At 51.4% G+C, this 18901-nt stretch overlaps 1 protein-coding gene across 3 annotated transcripts in view; it reads right to left on the reverse strand.

Moving 5' to 3' along the window:
• Positions 1-18901, reverse strand: part of PITPNM3 (PITPNM family member 3) — an 82037-nt gene that overhangs the window by 30472 nt on the left and 32664 nt on the right. For all 3 annotated transcript variants that reach the window (XR_010729498.1, XM_066262940.1, XM_066262941.1), the window contains exon 4: positions 11951-11998. Coding sequence is in view for 2 of the 3 variants with exons in the window: in XM_066262940.1 (XP_066119037.1) it covers positions 11951-11998 (48 nt within the window). In the remaining variant the exon portion in view is untranslated. The remainder of the gene's footprint in view (positions 1-11950; positions 11999-18901) is intronic.

The following is an 18901-nucleotide window of genomic DNA, read 5'->3' on the forward strand; positions in this document are numbered from 1 at the left end:
TCACTTTACCCGCAACCCTGCTAGGAAGCACTTTTGGAGAGGGTCCTTCCCAGGGGCTTTGCAGTCAACCCTGAAGTAGGTGTGGGTTGGCAGTCCTGTTCAGTGTGTGTCTGTGTCAACATCTCCTCAGTCACTAATCGCCCCAAGGGAGGGGACATCTGCAAGGAATTCCAAATGAGAAGCTTTTCTCAGCAGGGAAGTACATTTCTGAAATAGTTTGTCCTCACAGACACAACCCTGGGCTAAGGGTAACTGCTTTATGAGCTCGGAGCGGCTGCCCACTCAGACAGGAAATCATTCCCTAAATGATGGAAGGTTTTAGCTCGGAGGAGGAAGAGGAAAAACTTGTTCTGAGGCCTGGCTCTGCCCAGTACTTCCTAATGCTCCTTCCTGCAGCTCAGACTCTTCTGCCTTATTTTCTGACATCCTATACCAGGGGTCCCCAAACTTTTTACACAGAGGGCCAGTTCACTGTCCCTCAGACCGTTGGAGGGCCGCCACATACAGTGCTCCTCTCACTGACCACCAATGAAAGAGGTGGCCCTTCCGGAAGTGCGGTGGGGGGCCGGATAAATGGCCTCAGGGGGCTGCATGCGGCCTGCGGGCCGTAGTTTGGGGACGCCTGCATAGACCTTGCCCTGGACATGGCTGGAAGAAACTATGACAGGATCAAAATAAGAACAACAGTAGATGGCTCAGCTTCACTGAGTACGCATGCCCTAGGCATGTGTGCTGTAAAGGTAGCATGTCATCTAGTCCCCCGCAAGGAACCTCTGAGTGTTGTTCCTCTTGTTATTAGCCCCATTGTACAGATGAGAAAACTGAGGCTCAAACAACCTAAATCACCTGCCCAAGGCCACACAACTGAGAAGACTGAGTGAGCTGGCACATGAACCCAGCTAAAAATGACCACACTCAACAGAAGACAATGCTTGACAAAGTGCTCCCAACTCATCTGATCCACAACTTCCTAGGGAAGTAGACATGGAACACCTCATTCTACAGAAGAAACAGGAGCCCAAATTGGCAAGTGGCACCCCGAAGACTGGAGTCCAGGTCTGCCATGGGAGACCAGTTCACCAGCAGGAAAGAGAGTGTCCAGGAGGGAACCGAGTGTGGCTTTGTCTGTGCAGCCTCTGCGCCGCCGTAGGGCATGGACCGGAGAGACTGGGAGCTGGCAGGGTTGAGTTTGTGGGTGTGGAGCCTGCGAGGCCCCTGCCTTCTGGGGCTGGGAGGGACCTGGTGGAAACCATGGACTGTGGAGCCAGAGCGCCTAAGTTCAAATCTTGGCTCTTACCAGCTGTATGACCTGCACCTGTTTTCTCGCCTGGAGGATGGGGATAATAATCCTAGCTACCTCTTAATGGTGATGGAGATAAACAAGTTTATAAATAGAAAGGGCTTAGAATGGGACCTGGAATGTAAATACTATGTTAGTTGTTATTACTATTATTAATTGTTGTTATTATTATTATTGTCACCCAGGGTACCTAGGGGAACACAGAGTTACAGCTGATAAGATGGAGCCAGTGGCTGATAGGGACACTGCCACCTCCACACTCTCCTGTCCTGTCCCCAAGTCCTCTCTGAGCCCTGGCAGCTCCCCAGCCTTGCTGGGCTGGGTGCCTACTTGCACCGGGGAGCCTGCTTGCAGTATGATTACAGGATTAAATACTGTGATTGCCACAAATTGCCATAGTGGGGCTATAAATAAGTCACAGGGAAAACATGAGGGTCCTACCATCTCTCAGGCACATTCCTTCCATTAGGTGGGGGTTGCATCCTGCACCCTCACTGGTTATACAGGCAGAGGAGCACCCACATCCGTGATTTGCCTGGGGCCAGCTCCCTTGGGCCCCATGCAATGTTCTGGGCATCAGATCAGTGGACAAGTGCTGTATCCTGGCTGCAAACGATGCTGAGGCAGTTCCTGGCCCAGTGTAGATGGGAGACCGGCAGGGCGGTTTGTTCTCAGCATCCCTACTCCTTCCCTAGCAAAGGGAAAGGTCTGGCCTCCTGTGCTGTTTAGGGTGGAGCCTCGCTTCCTTTCAATGAACAAAAGCAAGAGATACCTTGCTCTGGGAAAGGGGAGAGGGGAGACCTGGCCTGCCAGATCTAGATTCTGGCCCTAGAGAGTTAACTACAGGACCAGAGTTGCCTCACTGAAAGGTACATCTCCATTCTTCGCAGAAGCCTCTGTAGACAGCAGAAAGACAACCCAGAGGCCCCCCTGCCTAAGCCTTGCTCACAAGGGCTCTGCTCTTCCAAGAATTAGACATTCCCACCATAATAATTGAGGCCACTGGCTCTGACTCACCCATAAGCCATAACTCTTTCACTCCTCCGTGACCTTGCTCGTCCTGAGCCCTCGGCCTGGTAAGCCCTTCCTCCCTTTGCAGACCGGCAAATTCCCACTTGTCCTTCCAAACTCTGCTCAATTATCACCACCTCTGGAAAGCCTTCTCAGATCTGTTTTGTCAGAGGTGTAACCCCACAGCATGCTGAGCTGGGCCTGGCTTCTTGCTGTTAAGTTACTTGTCTATTTCCCCATCAAACTGAGGGTCCCTTGAGAGCAGGTGTACAAGCTGTCAGGGCTGAGTGTGATATTTTTAAGAAAACTTCTTGCAAGTGAAGATTCAGGGTGTACGCAGACAGTGAGACAGCTCTACGCTGTCAACCCCCAGGAGCAAGCCGGTCTGGGGAGCATCACCCACTAGGAAGCACATTTCTTACAAGTTCCCAGGAAAACCGTATTGGGGAACCTCTGAGAATTCTGAAACACCCTGGCCTGGGCTTTGTGACTTTGCATCTAGAGGCTTTCCTAGAACTTCTGGTGACAAGATCTGATGGCACGGGTCCTGGGTGGTGGGGAGTCACATGCTGGGGGCCCACTTCCTGTTCATTTCTGTCTGCACAACCCAATTCAGGCTGGTCCCTGTTGTGCCCAGATATGGGATGGGGGAACCCAGAGCTGTCTTGCTCAGATATGGGATGGGGGAACCCACAGCTGTCTTGCCCAGATATGGGATGGGGGAACCCAGAGCTGTCTTGCCCAGATATGGGATGGGGGAACCCACAGCTGTCTTGCCCAGATATGGGATGGGGGAACCCACAGCTGTCTTGCCCAGATATGGGATGGGGGAACCCACAGCTGTCTTGCCCAGATATGGGATGGGGGAACCCACAGCTGTCTTGCCCAGATATGGGATGGGGGAACCCACAGCTGTCTTGCCCAGATATGGGATGGGGGAACCCACAGCTGTCTTTGTGACAGTGTTTTGTAACAAGCGTTGAGGCAGGCCAACTAGCACCGTGCCTGCTTCCAGCCTCCCTGCTGGTCCTGGAACTGGGACCAGTGGCCCACCCATCTCACCATAGCTCCTCTTGGCAGCTAGAGAATAGAGGCTATTTTTGCTTAATCACCACCTTGGGAAGGCACAGATCGTGATCGTCCCTTCTAATTACTGATGTGCCATACAGCTCTGGAGACGAAAGCCGAGGTCGTCACCCACACACTCAGCACCCTAACCAGACTCATCCGGCTTGGTGGAGGAGTCCAACTGACTCCATTCTCTCTTGCCACCTGCCGCTGGGACCCTGGAGGGGTAGATGCTGGTGTGTCTCCTATCGAAAACTGACCATTCAGTTTCATTCTCCATTCTACCAGCCCCTGCAGTGGCACCCCCATCTCCATTAGTCGGCCCTGGGGTCAACTGAGCAGAGCTAGGCCCAGCTTGAAACCGTGGGGCATGTCCTGAGAAGTAGCGACAAAAGTATCTAATCCTCTGTGAGCATGTGGAAACATAGGTACTGGCATAAACACACATCCTGTGTTTGAAGCCAATGGCTATGCTAGCTTGCTCTGGTGTGGGATGCAAGAGATGTACCTGGGAAGATCTGGAAAGATCTAGAACCTCATTCAGCAGCAAGCAGAGAGCTCAAATCCCCCAGGTAAGCCCACACAGAGAAAGACACACACGCAGCGGAGGAGAGAGGCCATGGAAAGAGTCACGGGGTGGGAAATGAACACCCTAGTCAGAGGCTTACTGCGGACACCCTCTCCAAACCACCGCAGAGTGAGGGGTTGGCCTCCATTCCCTCTTACGAGTCAGGCAGTCAGAGATTCTCTGAGTCCAAGCATGAGGAGACCGTGCCCTGCATGACTTCAAGCCTCTATGCCCAGAAGAATTCTTCCCTAGGACCCTGACAAGACCTGCAGGTGTGAGTGGTGAGTCACTTTTAAGGACTATGGAGAAAAAGAACCAGGAAACTGCAGGCAGCAAAGGTCACCTGGATTTCAAAGCAAACGATGCCAAGCCTGACCAGGAGGTGGCGCAGTGGATAGAGAGCATCAGGCTGGGAAACGGAGGACCCAAATTCAAAACCCTGAGGTTGCCAGCTTGAGCATGGGCTCATCTGGCTTGAGCATGGGATCATAGACATGACCCCTTATGGTTGCTGGCTTGAGCCCAAGGTCGCTGGCTTGAGCAAGGGGTCACTCGCTCTGCTGTAGCCCCCCCCCATCAAGGCACATACCAGAATGCAATCAATGAACAACTAAGGAGCTGCAACAAATTGATGTTTCTCATCTCTCTCCCTTCCTGTCTGTCTGTCCCTATCTGTCTCTCTCTCTGACCCGCTCTCTCTTTGTCTCTGTCAAAACACAAAACACAAAAAAACAAATAATTTTGTGTGTGTGTGTGTGTGTGTGTGTGTGTGTATATATATATATATATATATATATATATATATATATATATATCTCAAATGATTCCAACCAGGGAGCTTGGTGTCAATTCCCAGGCAAGTCCTGGTGCAAATTAATAAACACATGTTTGAGGAGCCCTTAGCAAAGGAGAGCTCTGATAGGTTCTTTTGCAACATACCTTGCCCACCCACCGAGGGATCAACATGGGCTTAGGGCATCTGGGGAGGAGGGAGATACCACCCGGATGACAAACTCTCAAGGGAACCTACATCTCGCACAACAGCTCAGGGGCTGTGGGTTAATGAGTCAGGCATGCTTCTCTGCCAGACATTGGGACGTGGATGGCACAGCATGAAGCAGGGAAAGAACGCGCCCTCACCTGATGGTTGTAAACCTTTTTAAGGACAGGGAGATCTTTCATCCCGTAAAATTTTCTTTAGGAACTCATTCTGCAATGCAGATGAAAGTGGACCAGCTATGACTGACACAGGTTAGGGGGCCCAGAGCCTCACTCTCCTAGTCCACCATCCTTGCCCCTAAGCAGTCCCTGGGGCTCCACAGAGCACAACTAAAAAGCCAGCGCCACATGGCCCGTGGTGGCACAGTGGATAGAGAGTCGACCTGGGACACTGAGGTCCCAGGTTTGAAAACCTGAGATCACTGGCTTGAGCACAGGCTCATCTGGCTTGAGTGTGAGATCATCAACATGATCTCATGGTCCCTGGCTTGAGAAAGGGGTCACAGGCTTGGTAGGAGCCAACATCCACCCCCATCATTGTCAAGGCATGTATGAGAAGCAATCAATGAACAACTAAAGTGCCGCAACTACCAGTTGATGCTTCTCATTTCTCTCCCTTCCTGTCTATCACTCTCTCTTGCTAAAAAAAAAAAAAAAAGCCATCACCTGTTCACGAGCCGAAATCCAGGCCACCGTCCTCTCCACAGTCCCTTAGCACTCCCACCTTGTGTGAAACAGCAGACTAGGTGGAGAGGTGTGTGGGTGGGCTGGCCTATGCATTCGAGGGAAACACACTAAATGTTCATAGGTGGTTTTCTCTAAATGACAGGGCAATATCGTTTGATAGGTGATAATATATATCAAATACTATATTGATATTTTGCTATATATTGATAAAATATCAAATGATAGGTGATATTTTTTTAACTTTCAACTTCTCTCTATTTTGCAATTTTTCTCCAGGGAGCCCATATTTCTTTTAGTTTAAAACTATTTATGAATAGTCAATCAAATAGACAATATAAGCATGTGTCAAATTGACAACAAAAACATTTTAAACAAGCCACACCCCCTACTTTAATAAACGTAAACACTACAAACAAAATAAAGCGGCAAATATGTTGCCCTGCCCTCTGGGAGCTGACAGGCTAATGAGCGGCTGTAAAAAGTAAAAGACATGCTCCTGCAAGGAACAAATATACATGAAACATGCTGAGTGAATTATGATCCTACATCTGGGTTAAAAAAAAACACCCCAAACTCGACATCACTTGCCGATTCCTACTCGATTGTTGCCCAAATTTGTGTCTTGGCTGAAAAGACCAAGATCAATCAGATATAGCATGTGACTTCAAGAATCTCGCAAGTGCCCAGGGTCACATAATCAAGGTCAAATCACAGGACAAAGACTTAGGTCATGTGACCAAGTCCAGCCACAAAACCAAAGGCTGCACACAGCCTGAGTCAGGGTAAGGGGACTGCCAGAGGGACCTCTCAGCCTGAGGCTGTGTGTACTAGAGATTAGATCAGAAGAAAGAGGGGGGATCCTGCTCTACCCTGCACCTCAGGCCACTTGGAGGGCACGTCTGGAGATCAATAACCAGGCAGGATAGTATGAAAAGGACCCCAGTCTGGAGAAGAGCAGGCTCTAGGGGACATGGTAGCTGCCTGCAGATCCCTGCAGAGCCTTGCTTGGGTCATAGGAGCAGAGGGCAGAGCCAGGATGAATGGGGGTGGGGTAGTTTCCAGAGAGTTCCCAGTTTGGACACAACCTAGGAAATGTTTACAACAGTTCAGAACTGACCCGTGCTGGCCTGGAGAAGGCAGGGAGCTCTCCCTCACTGGGTTACACAAGCAAGTTATGTAAGTGGCTACTTAGCAGGAATGCTAGGGCAGGAATTTCCAACCAGGCTTGAGGATCTAGAAATTAAGGTCCCTCATCTGACTCCTTAACCCTTTCCATGTCGGAATCCATTCAGGTCAGCCTGGGTTCACCGGGCTAGTGAGGCCAAAACCCCAGTGGGCCAGTTAGCCCCCCACTAGCCCAGACGAAGGCCTGACCCTTATTAGGGTTTGAGCCCCAGATCTTGCCTCTTGAAAACTTGTCGGCTGCCCCAGTGAGCATCGGGACAGCTCCAGGGAAACTCCTCTTGGAAGCCTGCTTAGATCAGGAGTGTCACCATCTTGAATCATGCCCAGTGAAGGTTCTAGATATTCCACCACAGGAAAACCCCCTACAGTGCGACACTGGGATGCTAGAAGGACCTAGCACCCCTCTCCTGGCTACTGTCCTGTAATACAGCCTTCCTAAAACCTGTCTGGAGTTAATAATCCTCATCTTGTGTCTCAGGCAATTATCCCATCTATCCTGAGAGGTCAGGGTGCTCCCCCCATTTTGCAGGTGAGAAAACTGAGGCTCAGAGAAGTGTGTTATCTCTATATGTACATGAAGGGACAGGGATTTGAACCAGGTCACTAGGCTGGGGCTCTTTCATCCCTCCTACAGCATTGCCCCAAAAATATGAGGTATAAGAATGGAGGGTTCTCATCACTCTTTCAAATGCCTCCACATCACAGCCTGCATGGCCAGCAGAGTGACCCCTGGTAGGAAGGACAAAGGGGAGAGAAGCTTTGATCAGGAGCAAGTACCTGCTTGGACCTTCTGGCCTACCCCCGGCCCCACCCAGGGGACCCCCGTCAAGCCCACCCTGGCTCTGCCTGGAAGTTGGCACAAAACCAAAGAAATACAACAATCTGTTCCAACCCACACATTCCTTCTTACCCTGGTAATCTTCTCAGAATGAATGTGGTTTCTAGAAAAAGGCCTGGGAATGGCTTTTAAACATACAGAAAGGTGTGCTCAACCTTAGAACTCTGAACTAGAGGAAGGCTCATGGAAATCGCTCTAAAACACCTTCTGCTTTACCTCCTGGACCAGCAGTTATTAACCCCATGCTGCCCAAGGTACGGGAAAACAGCCCTCGTCATTCATCGCTGGGGAAGTGAGAACTAGTCCAACCTCTGTGGAGAATTCAACTATGCCATTCAAAATACCAAATGTCCTTGACCCAGTAAGTCCAAGTCCGTGGGCATAATGGCATATGTACAATGCTAACCCTTGCCAACTATTTATAACAGACAAAAGACAGAAAGCAAATCTATGTGCCTGCCAACAAGGGGCTGGTTAAACAAATTAAGCCACAGTGAAATACGACACACCGTTGCAAAGCCATGTGCCTCCAAATGTACTGAGAGAGTAAGATAATCCCAGATACCTTACTACTGAGGAGAGCAAGGTGCAGAGTGGAATACACCATATGCTCCCATCTGTGTAGAAAAATATAAATTAATATTTATGGAGACATTCACGTATGCGGGGAATATTTCTGGAATGGTCGATGAGAAATTCATCCTGACCTTTGTTTCTGGGGAGAGAGACAAGGTGAGCTGGAGGAGGGGACAAGGAAGCAGACTTGTCACCTTTTGTCCCTTTAGAATTTTATACTGTGTGTGTGTGTTACCTACTCAAAAGGCAGGTCGGAAATCAGAAGTTTTTCAATGTGCATGTATCAGGGTGTGCATTTCCCCCCTGAGATGTTCCTTTCTGTTCTCTCTTGGCTCTGGCTTCTTTGCCTCTGGGGAGATTTGTAGCAGAGCTTCCTAGTTTTTGTTTCCAATAGCACCTTTGTTCCCAGCAGAAAAGGAATTGAGGAAACCGAGGTCTCTGGGCTGAACAGAAATCCTCACGCCCATCCCCGGCTGACAGGAGGACAGAGATGAGCAGGGTGCCCTCCCAACTTGGGGTACCCTCACAACTCCAGGCGGATGCACCACAGCTGCCAGGGGCTGCAGGCCAGGCCAGGAGGGACCACCAGGCGGGGCCCAGGAGCCTCAGTGCACACACACACACACACACACACACGAGTGAGCACACACTCGCCACTCCCCACCAGGGTGGTGGGGAAGTCCCCTGGGCACTCTGAGAAGCCCCCGGAATCACAGAAGGGGTGTGTTTCCAGCACATTTGGGTAGGTATGCGAAGTGAAAATTATAAATTGGTGTCTAGAAAAATGAAGGAAAAGCTGTTCTTCCACTAGTCAGGGGACTGTACAGGATGATCTCCATTTGCCCCTCCGGATCCACACTCCACCTTCCGGCCCAGTGAGGGCCTCAGATTCAGCTGGGCTTGGCTGGGGGAAGGTACCCAGAGAACTGGGGAGAGAGACTCCCTCCCTACCAGGCCACCAGAGGCTAAACCCTCTACTGAGGACCACAGCTCCTGGCGGGGGGCGGGGGGTCTTTTAGCTCCAGTTTATTCCCAGAGACTATCAAAGTGCTGACATATACACGATAGTTATTAAACACTTTTGAAGTGAATAAATAATTTGTTTCCATTCTGTCCCCCTGTAAGTGTTGGAAGCTGTGCATGTCCCCAGCAGAGCATACACTCACATAGACACACATTTATCTTCGTGTAAATGAATGCACCAGTGCAGTGACATACACAATGCACTACACACTAGAACGGCCCATGCCAAGCATAGACATACGCACACACACGCAGGAAAAGTGCTCCCCAGGCGGACGTCTGCCATCCTGAGCTCATTAAAGCCAGCTAAATATAGCCCATCTGCAGCTGTGCTCAGCAAGCTGCCCACACAGGCCAGGAAAAGACACCAGTTACCAGGCAGAGGAGTGGGGAGGCCAGCTGCGGGCAACAGGCTCCATGCACCGTGCCTGTGAGGGGCCACGAGGGAGGCCACAGGGCGGACAGTATGCAGGGAGGGAAGCCTGTTGGTGGCTGGGCATTCAGAGCTCTGGTCACTGACCCCAGGCAGTGGGACAGGAGGTCACGCCACATCCCCACAATGGGGGAGGCGATGCTGAGCACCTCCATCTTCTCTATATGTCCCTTTGGGATAAACACACAGGTTTGTCTGACAGTTGATTTGATCAAGGAACCAAGCTCAGTCCAGGACCAAGGATTAGAGTCAAGACACAACCTGGGACAAATCAGGTCTCCATTGGTGGCTAGGGGAGTAACTCGGTGGGGATGTAGATCAAGAGTCAGTTCAGAACCATTGGGACTCAGTCTGGACCACTGTCAGGTCTTGGTCTGGGGACAAGAGAGAATTCAGAGCCCCACTAGAGCACTCCATTCTAGTAAGCAGAGTTGGCTGTGAGCAGACCCTCCTCACACCTGAGGCAGCTGCCTGCTGCTTCCACACCCACCTCTGATGCCAGGCACAGACCCTAGGAAAGCCACTTACAACCACAAGTGGGGGGTCACATGTTTCACGTCATGTGCTCCACACTTGCGTGCTCCACCCAGAGGGCCCATAGTAAGTCCTCCTGTCCTGGAATCTCCCCCCATCAGGTGAGGATGAGATAGAAGAAGCCCCTCCACTTCGTACTTTCCTGCGCACATCCTGGACCCCAAGGTAGTTGAGAGTGGAGTGGATCTGGGCTTGAGGAGGTGCCTGTATGACACATGGGACAATGGGGCACCATCCCAGTTCCTGGGGTGACCATGGAAAGCAAAAATTGCAGAAAAATGGGAGCACAGATGAGACATGGACCCAAGCTCAAATGGCAGAGTGAGGAGACGGTGTGAGCTCCTTCCTTGGAAGGTTGTTTGTTTAGTCCGAGTCCTCATTTTCTCCTTGTGGCATGCTTGTCATGACTGTCACCCTTCCCAGATCCCAGGTCATCCCGAAGATCAGAGAGACCAGCCTGGACAGCACCCTGCATGCTGTAGCTGCCCAGATGGGGAGGGGGAGAGTGAAGCAGCCACATATCTCCTGGAAAGTCAGGTCCTCCCTGGAGGTGAACTTGGTGGGCTGGGGCGGGGGGGGGTGTCACCGTGCCACTGCGCCACACACTGCCCCCAGCCTCCTCCGAGATGATGGCCAGAACCAGCATGGGGGAATGGGCCCAGCTGCTGATCCGGGCAGCAGTGAATAAATGGAGCAGAGAAAGCAGAGGCCAACAGCGCTGGGTCCCAAGGAATCGCTCTAGGACCCCCAAGTCTTTCCTGCCATCTGCTGCAAAGGGGGCTGGTTGAGTCCCCTCCACAGGATCAGACGGAATACTCAAGCTTCCCAATTAAGTTATGAAGAAACTGTTTAGAGTCTCCACACTCCTTTCATATGCAAACCAGCCAATCCACCTCCCTTATCTAACTCTCACACACCAAGCCCGTATTTCTCCTGCCCTAATCACCCCAGGGCCAGTATCGGACCACAGAGACCACCCCTGCAGGCCAGAGCTTCAGACATTATAAGCACTAGCCTGTCCTCAGCCATTTCCCCTGCCCTGACCCTCAGAAAACACAGTACAGACTCTGGCCCATGCTCTCCAGCACACCTGCCTCCTGAGTAAACCTCCTGCTTTCCCTGTGGCCCTGCGTGACATGGCGTGTTTCCTCCTCTTGGGAACTGTCAATAATGCAGTGTTTTCAAGGCATTGATCTCTCTAATTTGCCACTTAGTCACCTCTATAAATTAAAATCCCAGGGAACATTTTAACACAGCTCCCCCCCGTATTGCAGAACTGAGTCCCTTACCTTCTATGAGGACACATGAGAGAGATGTGACCCCTCTCTGCACGGCCACGCCAGTGCACCTGTGGCCTGCTCCTTGGGGGTGCCCTGACAGAGACACTCATGCCTCCCAGGCCCTGAGGGGCTTTGTCTGGCATTAGCACTGGATGCTGGAAACAGAAAGCTTCTCAGGAGGCCCGCGCTCCCGCTCCGAGCTGAGCCAGGCCGTGGGGAGCTGGCACGGCAGGCACCGCCACCCTGCCTTTGCCACTCGGCTGCCCCGTGTGCAGGGACTCAGGAGCCACACCTGGGGCAGAGTGCGGCTCCGATCCTGCCTGCAGGCCCAGCGAACACCTGACAACCCCTGCACCCTGAGTGGACCCGAGAGAACCAAGGCCCATGGAGCCTGGACCCATCCAAGGGGAAGAAGAGACTCCGCGTAGGGGAGGCAGGTTTAACTCACTCTGCTTCTCCTGAAGGATACCGGATGTGCATGGTACACTCCCTTCTCCTGCAGAGAAAGAAAGAAACGTGAGCAGACACCCTCATCACTGGTGGCCAGACACTGGGAGGCCACTGTGGATGCCTGTGCCCCTCTGCTCAATGTCCTCCCTCCCCAAGCTGGAGGCAGGCACATGTCTCTCCCACCTCCTCGTGCCCTGCCCCTGCCACGCTTATCTCTTGGATATTTACACAAGACAGAGCAGGGCGCCATGACACCATAGCCTGGGGAGGTGGGGACGAGCCTCCTTTCTCCCTGGTCTTCTTCTCTGGCACCTCCTCTCTTCCCACCTTCATCAAGCAGCCGCTTGCTTACCTGGCGTCGCCCTCTGGACACTCATTCCCCCTTTGATGGGCAACACTGAATGCCACATCCCTGCAGACAACTGCCACATCTCCATCTCTAGTCCAGCCACTTTTCTACATTTTTGACCCACATCTCCCACTGCCTCTTGGACATCAGCTCTGGATTCTTCCAGGTGGCACACGCTCACATGCCCACCGTGCGGGTCCTGGAGCTGGCCCTCTTCCCCAGGCCCCACCTCAATGGAGACCCCAGTTTCCCCCCCAGCCTGGGAGAGTTGGCCACAACCCTTTCCCTCTTTTGCCTCCACATTCAATCAGTCACAGAGTGCTGTGGGTCTGCCACCTTAACTCCTCAACACTCCCTCCCTCTTCACAAGGCATAGACTCCACAATGGAAGGTATTTCTGATGTTTACAGGTGTCTCCCCGGAACATTTATTTATTTGTTGAATGAATAAAGAAATGACACATGCCCTCCCCCCTCCTGCCGCCAATACACAGAAGCATACTACCCAAATACAGAACTCTATTCTATCTCTTTGGACCAAGGGTCCCCAAACTTTTTACACAGGGGGCCAGTTCACTGTCCCTCAGACCGTTGGAGGGCCGGACTATAAAAAAAACTATGAACAAATCCCTATGCACACTGCACATATCTTATTTTAAAGTAAAAAAACAAAACGGGAACAAATACAATATTTAAAAAAAAGAACAAGTAAATTTAAATCAACAAACTGACCAGTATTTCAATGGGAGCTATGGGCCTGTTTTTGGCTAATGAGATGGTCAATGTGCTCCTCTCACTGACCACCAATGAAAGAGGTGCCCCTTCCGGAAGTGCGGCGGGGGTGGATAAATGGCCTCAGGGGGCCGCATGCAGCCTGCGGGGCTGTAGTTTGGGGACCCCTACCTTGGACTATCAGAATAGCTTCTTTCTTTTAACAAGAAGCTTTTTTCCCCCTGTATGTACGAAGCAATATGAGCTCCTTATTGGAAATTCAGAAAACACTAACAAACATTAATAAGAAGAAGATTCCTTACAACCTATCACTAAGAAAAAAACCACTGAGCCCATTTTTTGTCATTCCTTCCAGTCTTCTTTTCAACGCATTTTGGGGCTGATTAAAATAATATCAGCTCTTTGCATGCAGGAATGTCTGTATTTCCAATAACTAGATCAATAGCTAGCTCATGGAAAGCATGACAGAGAAGCACAAAATACACTTTCTATAACTTCAAGTTGAAGCATAAATAGTTCCCCAGTAAAGTTAAAAAAAAAAGAGAGAGAGAGAGAAGAGCCTTTGAAACATCATCCCAATGGCTGTACGAGCTGCACTGAGAGCATGACTGACTTTAATATTATCCCATTTGTGTAAAGTTTCTAAATTACACCACTGTAGTTACTGCTGCAGTGAACATCTTGGTGTTGGAGCCCTTTAGGGATGTATTTCCCTAAAATACATCCACAGAAGGAGAATTCTGGATCAGAGGACAAGAACCTTTAAGGCTCCTGATGTTGCAGCCTGATTGTTTTCTATGAGGTGTACCTTCTGATTTGCACAGCCACCAGCAGAGGTTAAGCCGCTGTTATCAACAGATAGCACCTCCCTGGCACTTACATCGATCTGTTGAATTTTTCTGCCTCTGGCTTCTCCACACTAATCTTCTACAGGTAGCACTACAGCGGGGTATCCCATCATCCAGTTGTGAGCCTGGCAAATGAGCCTGTCCATTAAGCGGGCCCGTCCACACCCCCCAGCTTTCCCCACCCCTCCCACTCACCCTGCCCAAGCCGAATCACCGTTTCTGCGTCTGCGCTCACCGCACAGCCTGCGCTCACCGCACAGCCTGCGCTCACCGCACAGCCTGCGCTCACCGCACAGCCTGCGCTCACCGCACAGCCTGCGCTCACCGCACAGCCTGCGCTCACCGCACAGCCTGCACACCTTCGCCTGTTCCTCCTTCCACTTTCCTCTTTCAAACTCACTGTATCCTGCAGGCTGAGCTGAGACCCTCTTCCATGAGGTGGTGATGCTTCCCCAGAAACCGCAATTTTCAGGACCTGTGTCCTCAAATGTCAGCTCTGGGTCCCAAGGGCCAGCACAGGGTCAGGTTCAACAAAGGCCAGTTCCCTTCCTTCTCAAGCGCTCTCCTCGAGCCCACCCGACCTGTCTGGAAACCTCAGAAAGGGACCTCAGCCCAAACCCCCAGGAGCTAGAAAGCTCCCTGCCCCCACAGTGAGGCTGGAGTCTGAGAAGCGGAGACCCTAGGCCCAAGCTCACGGGATCCCTCCCCTCTAGAGCTCAGTCAGTCAGCTGCTCTGTCTGAGGCCCTCAAGGCTCTACGGCCTGAAGGAGACCCTCGTGCCTGGAGTCCTCGCCCTGTCTCTGCCGTGTGGTGTGGTTTGGCCTTCAGTAGTCACACCTTCCCGGTGGGAGGTTGCGCTCTACTATGCTGAAAGGTCCTCTAGCGCTGCCTTTTCTGCCTCCCTGGGCGAGGTGTCCTGGGCCTGGGGATGGCACAAAAGTGGCGCACTGGGGTCTGGGATAGGGATCAGCAACCTAGAGGCCATGCCTCAGCCTGCACACTCGAGCTTTCAGATCTAGGGTCAGGACCCTGCTGCATGACACTGTCCCTTCTGAACCTGACTATGCCAGAGGAACCTGCAGACACCAGGTCTGGCCTCCCCATCTGCCTGAGAAGTTTCGAGTTCCCCTAAGAAGTGTATGTGCAGCTTCTCCACGGACCCCAGTTCTCCGAGGAGGGGGAAGAATGTTAGAAAGGGAGGTAAGCACCACCCCGGGATCACAAGCAGGAAAGGCTGTCCCTAGGCGTGCGGGAGCAGTGTGGCTGCCCCAGGGCTCCCCACCATTAGATCACTGTCATCTCACATCTGTGTGGAAGAGGCCCCTTCACAGGTAAGGAAACTAAGGCTCAGAAGGAAAAAGTCTTGTAGCCAATGTTTAGATATACTCCCTTTTGACATTCCAACTCTGCTGAGGGCTCTCCTCATGACCTCATCTCTGCCCCTATTTGGTGGGAGGGGGTAGCGAGCTTTCTCGAGCAGGAGCTTCCTGGGATGGCCCGGGCAGCATGGACAGTGCTTCCTCAAGTAGGGAGTCATCGAGGCAGACAAAGGCTGCTACACGTCAGGACTGAGGAGTGGGGAGGGAGCAAGGGGGTGTGGGAGAAGGGATGTCAGCAAGGGGTACTGGTGAGGAGTGTCCTGAGGCTTTGACACTCCGTGTGTCATCAGACTTAGTCCGCTCCGCTATAGAGCCTGAGCCAGGCATCCAAGTGGCAAGTGGCTGGTGAGGTCACCAACCTGGGCAAGAAGTTGACAAGGTGAGTGTGGAGCCAGCGCAGCAGGAAGCTGCCTCCCGCCCGCCCAGCCCAGCATCAGGCTCCCGCTGCCCTCCAGCCTCCTCCAGTCCTGAACCCGGCTTCCAGGCTTCCTGAGAAGCAGGCTCCCAGTACAAGGGTGATTAACCAAGTGTGCAACTGGCTTAACCATTGCCTAAATGAGACTCCACTTAGCCTGGAGCTTTCCTGGGCCCCACATCCTGGCCCCAGCCTGAGTGTTCTTCACATTCAGAAGCTGCCAGTGCAGCTCCACAGGAAGGCCTGGGACCTGGGGGCAGGGTCTGCTCATCTGCCCCAGGCTCAGCCCGCTAATCCTGCCTGTCCCAAACTCCCCCAGCCCTGCGCATGGAAGCCACATCATCTCTTCCAGGGATTTCCGGGGCAATTCTATGTTTCCTCTTCCCACTCCCCTTTCAACAAACTGAGCTACCCAGGAGCAAGAAGGGAAATGTGTGAAGATCAGAAGCACTTTCGCTAAACACCTGAAACAAGAGCATCGTCCCGCCCCTAAGGAAGGGGGGGATGGCTCCTGGGGGAGCAGTTCAGACAGATGGGCCTTGGGGAAGAAGTTGGGACCCTCCTCCTAACACTCCAGAAAGTGGCAGGCAGCCCCTCCGGAGTAGGGATGCTCATGAAGCCCCAAGATTTGCAGGCCTTAGGGATCCCAGCCAGGAAACCTAGTTCATGGAAAAGGGCTGACAAGGAAAGCCCCACATGCTCCCTCCCTGCTCAGAGAGTTCCCCAAACACCGAGCCTCTGCTGAGTTGCAGGGTCAAGTTTTATCTAATTAACTCTCACCCAGGCCCATCACAACCCACTCTATACTCATTCCCCGGGCCCTGCTATGATCTTCTACACTGGCTTCCAGAATGCTCTTTCTAAAACATGACTTGTCACTCGCCTGCTTACACTATTCCATTAATCCCCGGGGTAGTCCCGAGAAACAGCCATCTCCACAGCCTGACGTTCAAGGCCTGCCCCTCCAGTTTCCCACTCCGCCTCTTCTCCCTGACCTCCCCACTGCTTTCACCCCCCCCCCAGCCCAACACTTACACCTCAGCGTCAGTCAAGATGAATGCTGGGTTCCCTCAATCCCCCTGCATTCTCATGCCTCACTCCACCTCTCTGCACCTGCTGTTTCCTTTGCCTGTTGTACCCACATGGGTCTGTCCAGAGCCCAGAAAGACCTCCTTCACTCCTCACCTCTCAGCTCAAGTACTCTTAGATCCATCTCTCCATCCCTTGTTTCTACTCTTGTTAGAACAACTGGCTCACTGGACTATAACTGCCCCACCCCAACCAGGCTCAGGCCCAGCCAGGAAACCTATTCTGAGTCTGTTTCTGAGTCATCCATGCATCCCCACCACGGAGCAGCCCAGGGTCTGACACAGAGAAAGCGGCGGTGCGTGTGCACGAGTGCGTCAGGGAGAGAACGTGTGATGCACGATGAGCCCCTCCCCACGTCAGGGGCAGAAACAAAGGCAGAGCACACACCCAGAAGGGCAGACTGTAAGCCTACAGGTCAGCGCTGTGGGAGACAGCCCAGCTAAAAACAGGGCTGGGACAAAGGAACTGATCTGAGAAAGGCCCAGGGAGCAAGGAGGCTCCCTGAGGGAGTGCACGGGACTGCCAGAGCTAGAGCTGAAACCAGGGGAAAAGCAGGTGAAGGCAGGAACGGAATAGCTTAAGTGGCCTCGATAGCCAGCAAGCAGCCCCTGGGATACCAGTCAGAGATAGCCTTGGGATCACCAGCTTTAGCAATGATTGGACAGACCCTTGACTATAGCTCTCCTGGTAGCCGTTCCAGGGCTGTTTGATTCTTGCAGTGATGGTGAACTTACTGTCCTCATACAATTACAATTATTAGAAGAAAGAGCCATTGCGATAGACCTCCATGCCAGGCGGGGGGATTTATACTTCATTCTGTAGGCAATAAATACCTGGTTGTCAACTTCATAGCAGAATGCTATTACTAGATTTATATTTTAGAAGCATCCCAGTAGGGTTGGATGAAGACAGGAAGCTGGCAACACAATCCAGCCCTTTTCTCCTGCCCTAAATCTCTAGACAATGATATTCTATATTTTCTATGAATTAATCTTTAGTAGCATTATAAAATAAAAAGGGAAATACTTAGCAGACCAGAAATTATAAGGCATCCCCAAAAGGCAGAAATCAGAGAGATATGATAGAGGTAGAAAGGACTTGCTACATAATTTGCAGGGTCCATAAAAAATAAAAATGAGGGGGAGGGGGCTTGTGGAAAATTATTTAAAAATTTAAGATAGCAACAGCAGAGCATAAACACAAGTGTGAGACTCTATGAAGTATGGAGCCTTGTATGACCGCCGAAGTCAAATGCTCATAAAGCCAAGTCAGGAGAGAGGAAACCATAGCCTCAATTCTACAAAGGAAGGTCTGTGGCCAAAGGTGTGGACAGCTCGGAAAGAATGGCAGGCTCACGGGTAGAAAATAGGGGAGCAAAGGAAGCTTTTGCAACTGTCCGAGCTTCCACGGTAGAGGAGCCATGGTCCTTTATCCAACATTTGCTTGTGTCAGGCAGAGGCATTTGTCCCCAGGAGTGAAAAGGGATGAGTATTTGAGAGAGAGGGCACCCTGGAAGACTGAACATACTCAAGAGGAATAAACCAGAAGCAAATGCCTCAACTCACCCAGCAGCATTTTCTACCCTCCCCAATGAGATGGCAGCATGTTGCAGTAAACATAAGAAGGAACTACAAATACAAAGTAGAGTACATGTCCAAATATTGCTAAATATTCAAGGAAAACCAACAATGTGGAAAGAAGATGTCACACTCAATGGCTGAAGGAAAGGAGTAGGGGAAAATGGATCTATGGATTCCTTGAACCAACTTAGTGTCATAATAGTTAAGACAGGGGTCGGGAACCATCTTGGCTGAGAGAGCCATGAACGTCACATATTTTAAAATGTAATTCCGTGAGAGCCATACAATGACCCGTATACATTACGCATTATCCAATAAAAATTTGGTGTTGTCCCGAAGGACAGCTGTGATTGGCTCCAGCCACCCACAACCATGAACATGAGCGGTAGGAAATGAATGGATTGTAATACATGAGAATGTTTTATATTTTTAACGTTATTATTTTTTTATTAAAGATTTGTCTGCGGGCCAGATGCAGCTATCAAAAGAGCCACATCTGGCTCATGAGCCATAGGTTCCTGACCCCTGAGTTAATAGTTAGTTGTCAAATTTTAACAC

This window comes from Saccopteryx bilineata, chromosome 2 (genome assembly GCF_036850765.1).
Source record: "Saccopteryx bilineata isolate mSacBil1 chromosome 2, mSacBil1_pri_phased_curated, whole genome shotgun sequence".
Classification (NCBI taxonomy): domain Eukaryota; kingdom Metazoa; phylum Chordata; class Mammalia; order Chiroptera; family Emballonuridae; genus Saccopteryx; species Saccopteryx bilineata.